This window comes from Bombina bombina, chromosome 4 (assembly GCF_027579735.1).
Source record: "Bombina bombina isolate aBomBom1 chromosome 4, aBomBom1.pri, whole genome shotgun sequence".
Taxonomy (NCBI): domain Eukaryota; kingdom Metazoa; phylum Chordata; class Amphibia; order Anura; family Bombinatoridae; genus Bombina; species Bombina bombina.
Window position 1 is genome coordinate 1,160,640,758 of NC_069502.1, and position 6,561 is coordinate 1,160,647,318.

The 6,561-nt window shown below is 38.2% G+C and overlaps 1 protein-coding gene across 1 annotated transcript in view; it reads right to left on the bottom strand.

Moving 5' to 3' along the window:
- The window catches only part of LIN9 (lin-9 DREAM MuvB core complex component), a 257,886-nt gene extending 251,743 nt beyond the window's left edge, over positions 1–6,143 (bottom strand). Inside the window, exons 1-3 of the mRNA XM_053712795.1 lie at positions 5,930–6,143; positions 2,322–2,354; positions 1,212–1,273 (exon numbers count right to left, since the gene is read on the bottom strand). Coding sequence (XP_053568770.1) covers positions 1,212–1,273; positions 2,322–2,354; positions 5,930–6,020 — 186 coding nt within the window. The 5' untranslated portion in view covers positions 6,021–6,143. The remainder of the gene's footprint in view (positions 1–1,211; positions 1,274–2,321; positions 2,355–5,929) is intronic.
- Positions 6,144–6,561: the final 418 nt, after the last annotated feature.

Genomic DNA, 6,561 nt, shown 5'->3' on the forward strand with positions numbered 1-6,561 from the left:
TTGATAACATTCTTTTTTCCTAAGGTGTCACATTTTAAAAGACAGGAGGTTCTCTATTACCACAAAGGGACCTTCTGAACAAGCACAAAGAAAAACAATCAATAAAAGTATCTGCCTTTTGGCAATCACTCACTCACTGCATATATTAAACCTTATCCAAGGTTGACTTCTGCAGACCACAATTATATTACTGTACAGAAATGGCTGACAGATTTAATACAAACATTTTAAGGAACATTAAATTCAATGCTTTCATTTACTGCATCTACAATAGGATATAGGTAAGGAATATCTTTTATGAGAAAAGGATATTCTGTCCTATAGTAAAACTAGGTTTGATTTTCATGCATATAGTGGTGCGAGTCTGTCCTCCATTCTACATGTGGGACCCGTCATTGTCAGCCAATGAGCAACACTCCTAGCTAGTTTCAATATAAATGTAAACTGCTTTGATGAAAGCTATTTTCATGCAAATACATTAAAAAAAATACATAGAAGTGACAAAAGAAAAATGCTCTAATGTGTTAGGGCATTTTATTATTCCAGTGGGTTTAAACTATATTGTATTGTTGCAATGGTGTTAAATACACAGTTAAAGTCAGCACTAGAGGCGTTGGTGAGCCAGTTACAAGAGCCATAGGTTTGTAGCCACTAATCAGCAGCTTGCTCTCAGCAGTGCAATGCTGCTCCTGAGCCTAGCCAGGTATACTTTTTAACAAATGATACGAAGAGAATAAAGTGAACGTGAAAAGTCTATTAAAATGGCATGTTCTATATGCACCATGAAAGTCTCATTTTGATTTCTACGTCCTTTTTAAAAGGAGAGACTGGTACAGTATATCTAAAGCAAATGACAAACCAGTTTCTCAAATGATGACGACATTCTATTTAAATAGCTTTACAGTGAATTTCATAATAAAATCTCTTGCAGTCTAGCAGTGTAATAAATGCATCATGATGTAATTTATGTTGATACAATTTTTCACATATAGCTAATATTTGTAATGGAATGCATTTTAAGTGTGACTTCTTTCAGAAACACATTAATAAGAGATGGTACTAATTATATGAGTTTCTTAAGATGTTTACTGGAGTTTGTTCTTTATTGTTACACTTTAAAATCCAATAAATCATAGCATATCGATTTAAATTAGATAGATAGATAAAAATGGAACAAAAAAAAGTGTAAATAGCAAGTTTATGATACTCACCAACTCCAGTGTTTTCTGGGGAGAGCTGTACTTTTCATTCCAGGTATTTGACAAACTTCCCTCTTTAAAAGCAAAGTTATAATGCGTTTTTATTAACAAATTTTAACCAAGTCTTTAATTTACAATACATAAGGTGAGCAAAATAAACATGCACATGGAAATATTTGGCAGCATATTCAATATTTATTTTTCTCACTGGTGGTGTATTTAGCTTTAATCTTCTTCAAACATAGTATAATTTATTTCTATTGATTCGATTTTGCAGCTTCACATCAATGTTGCACTTGTGTATGCAGATAACACTACTTAGTGACAGTGTCTTTGTTTTCATTTGTTATTGTGTTATTTTTTTATTATAAATAAACCTACACAATATTTCATATATTTCCCTGTAATTGATCTAATGCTTCCCTTATTATTTAACTTTTTGTGGAAACAAAAGTACAAAGACAAAAAATAAACTAAATCTTTTTAATAAAAAAAAGATTAGCTACTATCTTATTTATCTTACTAATAACCCATATAATGGACAAATGAATTATTTTGTTCTCAGCAGAATACATCCAATAAGAACAAGTAGGTTTTTTTTAAACAATTTGACTTTTCAGCCATCAACATTTTTCTTTCCTATATATAAATAACAAAAACATTCTGTTTTGACTTGTGGAATACTGGGGGGTGAACAATGTGCCGTTGGTTTTGTCTCTTTAGGGAGAAAGTATGTGCTTATGTCTATGGGGTAGTCATTAATGGCTGAGAACACCTGCTGGTATAACATATTTTTATAATTATTTTATAGACTAGAGCAGGGGTCGACAAATCTGTTTAGGAGCCAGTAAAAATATTTATGAGCCAGGCATACTTTTAGGAGCCAGACAGTGGTATATGTATATAAATACATGGAGATAAATCCATAAAAGGTAGGAGCCAGGTGTAACATTCCAGAAGCCACTGGGGCTCCCAGGCTCCTGGGTTTGTCGAGCCCTGGACTAGAGCAAGAGAATGTGATACATGCGATTCATTTGTGTACCAAACTATTTTATTATGTCATTTTTGAAGCATTATAAATGTGAAACACTTAGGGCTAGAAGACAACTAACTAGCATTTACCTTTTAAACTGACAAGTGCTTTTGCAGACGAATCTGAAACGAAATTTTAGAATATTGTCATCAGAGTAAATTAAATATTAGGTGTATCTCTAGATTATTTTAACAAAAACAACAACAAAAAAATACCTGAGGAGTTTCTCAGACCCCCTGCCCCCAACTGTGCTATCAGAGTCTGCTTCTTTCCCATCCCAGGGCAAACCTCTACACCTGTTCCACAGGGAAGCTGTGAGTCATTGTTATTTCCCCTAGCCTAGAAATTTTCAACATCAGTAAATGGACATTAAACACTAAACAATGTTATATTCAAAGCAAGGATTAACTTGTGAATAATATGCAGATGTATCCTTAAAGGGACACTGAACCCAATTTTTTTCTTTCGTTATTTAAATAGAGCATTCAGTTTTAAGCAACTTTCTAAATTTACTCCTAATATTACTTTTTCTTAGTTCTCTTTGTATCCTTATTTGAAAAAGCAGGAATGTAAACTTACGAGCCGGCCCATTTTAGGTTCAGCACTCAGGGTAGCGCTTGCTGATTGGTGCCTACATTTAGCCAGCAATCAGCAAACGCTACTCAGGTGCTGAACCAAAGATGGGCCATCTCCTACACTTACATTCCTGCTTTTTCAAATAAAGATACAAAGAGAACAAAGAAAAATTGATAATAGAAGTAAATTAGAAAGTTGCTTAAAATTGCATGCTCTATCTGAATCATGAAAGACAAAATTTGGGTTCAGTGTCCCTTTAAGCTGATATCAGTGGTTTACATATTGAAGAAACAGGTGTAAAGTTTTAGAATCAATGTCATAATTTGTGTCACCATGTTGTAACCTGGGTCTCAAAGCCTGCTTATTTATAATATCAGTGTTTAATATATCTTTATTCCAAGAAAAACTCTGCGTCAATAAGTCAGCCACTCTAAAGGAATATGAAACACAAAATTGATCTATCATGATTCAGAGAGAGGGAATACAAGTTTAAACAACTTTCCAATATACTTCTGATATCAAATTTGCGACATTCTCTTGGTTTACTTTGTTAAAGGAGCAACACTACAGAGAGATTGCTCGACAAGTCAGGATAGACAATGGCAATATATATATATATATGTGTGTGTGTGTGTGTGTGTGTGTGTGCGCAACTGGCAACAGATATATATGTGCAACTGCCAATTGGTAGTTGGCTCTTAGTAGCGCATTGCTGCTCCTATGTATTTTTTCAACAAAAGAATAAATCAAAAAATAAGCTAACAGAAGTAAAGTAGGAAGCTGTTTAACACGGCATGTTCTATCTGAATCATGAAAGTTTAAATTCGTCTTTACTGTCTGTCCCTTTAAGCAACTCTAAGCACTCTGTCACCTCACCACTGGAAGTCCAAAGAAAGTATTTTTATTCTCCATTTCCCTTTCCATGGGAAACACAAGTCTTAAGGGTCCTCCTTCACCTCACCAATCTCCCAGGAAGAATACCAAGTATCCTTATTCTCTCATTAACCTACTTATGGGAGAAGGTTGCTGAGGTTGAAGGAGAGACTACGGTGCTGGCGTTCTCCTTCTACTGCCTCCTTGGGGTGTCTCTCCAGCCTGTTAGAAAATTGGACCACAGATTTCCCCCTCTTTAGGAGAACCTTAAAGGGGCAGGAAACCCCTTTTTTCATGATTTGGATAGAACATCAATTTTAAAGGGATACAGAACCCAATTTTTTTTCCTTCATGATTTAGACACAGCATGCAATTTTAAGCAACTTTCTAATTTACTCCTATTATCAATTTTTCTTTATCCTCTTGGAATGTTTATTTGAAAAAGCAGAAATATAAGCTTACGAACTAGCCCACTTTTGGTTCAGCACCCTGAATAGCGCTTGCTGATTGATGTCTGCATTTAGCCACCAATCAGCAAACACTAACTAGGTGCTAAACCGAAGATGGGCCGGCTCGTAAGCTTATATTTTTGCTTTTTCAAATAAATATTCCAAGAGAATAAAGAAAAATTGATAATAGGAGTAAATTAGAAAGTTGCTTAAAATTGCATGCTCTATCTGAATCATGAAAGAAAAAAATGTGGGTACAGTATCCCTTTAAACAACTTTCCAATTTATTTCATTCTCTTGTTATCCTTGGTTGAAGGAACATCATTGCATTACTGGCAGCTATATTAGCTAATCACAAGAGACAAATGTGTGCAGGCAACAATCAGCAGCTAGCTCCCACTAGTGTAGGATATGTGCATATTCTTTCAACAAAGGATACCAAGAGAATGAAGCACATTTGAAAATAGAATTGAATTTAAAAGTGTCTTAAAATTACACACTCTCTCTCAATCATGTAAGTTTAATTTTGACTTTCCTCCCCACAGTTCAAAGAAACTTGCAGTACCATTACATCCAAGAGTATCTCTTGGTGCCATCCATCCTGAGAGAACTCTCAGCACCAACCTTAGATGACTACATACTTCTTCCATCCATCTCCCAGATGCTGGGCCCCAGTGTTCTTCTAATCCAAAATTGGGAGGGGCCACTGAGCTAGAGATTAAACTCTTGTAGATAACAAAACTACTGAATGAACTTTCAACATCAGCTTTACATATAGCGAGTTTTACTGACAGATAACCCCCCCCCCCCCCGACAGTTCCCATGGGCTAACAGCTCCCACACACTATTAGAGCTCTCAATGAAAGCTCCAAGACTAGGGAATTCTCACACATAACTCAAACACCAAAAGGGACTTACACTGCCCTTGCCCTATCCAAGAGACTATCACTGACAACTCACCCTCCCATTGACATTTTTCAATAAATCTAACTGGGTGCTCTTCACCAAATTCTTCTCTCAAGATTGCTCAACACAAGCTCCAGTAACAGTGCGCTCCAATGTGGACCTTGTCTGAAGAGAACCACAAAAATCTTCCATGCCTACATCACTCTTCAGAGAAAGTTCAACAAGTAATAATTCTAGCTTCCTCTAGGAGCATGGACTTCCCACAAGGAGGTACTGTGCCTGCTTTATGCTTGGAGTGTTAGCATCTGCTGGGACTCTTGGTTTCATCTCCTGTCGGACTTATCACTGACAGAACCCTTCTTCAAGTCAGTACCACTGAAAGCTCAGACATCTGAGGCTCTTCAATTACAGTTTTTTAATCCAAATGGTTCCTATGAATAGTTCCACCAAAGGGACTATAATTGACAGCTTCTTCCTTCAGCACCAGCTTTGCAGTGACAGCTCCCCCGTTAAAAGGGTTCATAGCTAGCTGTTTCCTGTTATCTTCTATACTATAGTAAGACTCGGGCTTATGATCAGCTGTTTCCATACGGGGATTCAATTAACTAGCCCTAATAATACAGGGATTCACGGTGACAACTCTCCCTACTCTGAGACTCATAGTACCAGCTCTCTACATAAAGAGACTTAGTGCCAAGTCCCCACACACAGGGACTCTCAGTGCCAGTTCTCCCCACACACAGGGACTGAAAGTGCGAGCGCTCCCATACAAAGAGGCTCACGGTGCCAACTCTCCCAACAAACTGACTCACAATACATTCTGTCCCAAAGTCCTTCAATGCCAGCTAACTTGGCCACTTAGTACCAGCCACTTGGGCCGTTTCACATCTCACCCTCTACATCCTCCAGCTCCTGCTGAGCCACCTCCTCCTCTTCCTCTACCATCGGCCCCGCTAGGCCTTTGACCACCCTCATCCGCTTCATGTGTGCGAAACCGTATAACCTGCCAAGTTGTCTCCAGCCTTCGGCTCACGGGCTGAGGAAGCCTCCTTCGGGTTTGAACTCCCCTCTCAGCGCCGCCATTCGGGATCCCGCTCGCGTTGCCCGGCGAGATCGTGACGTCAGCAACAAACATCTCAAAGACGACGTGCGCGTAACCAGTTAGCTAGCAGAGGTGTGCGCGATAAGCGCGTTCCTGTTTCTATCTATACTAGCGCAGGCATAGTGACTGAAGGACGGTTTTGTGACAAGCTAAACATAATGAGTCTGACTAGTTACTATTTATACGGAGGGGATAGTATCTTGCCTAAAAAGCGTACGAAATGGTTTGTTGCCGTGTCGGTTATACAGTATCGCTATTATAACAATATTTTCTGCATGGGAACCCAGTCAGGGCAGTATTACGTCAGCTTTATTTTCCTTAGGGCGCGCAAACAAGTGGCTGTGAGTGAAGTCGGGCGTCATATTCTTTACTCCGCAAGTTCTGCGTAGGTTTTATGTTTTGGTACCTCTTTAAAAGCCACGC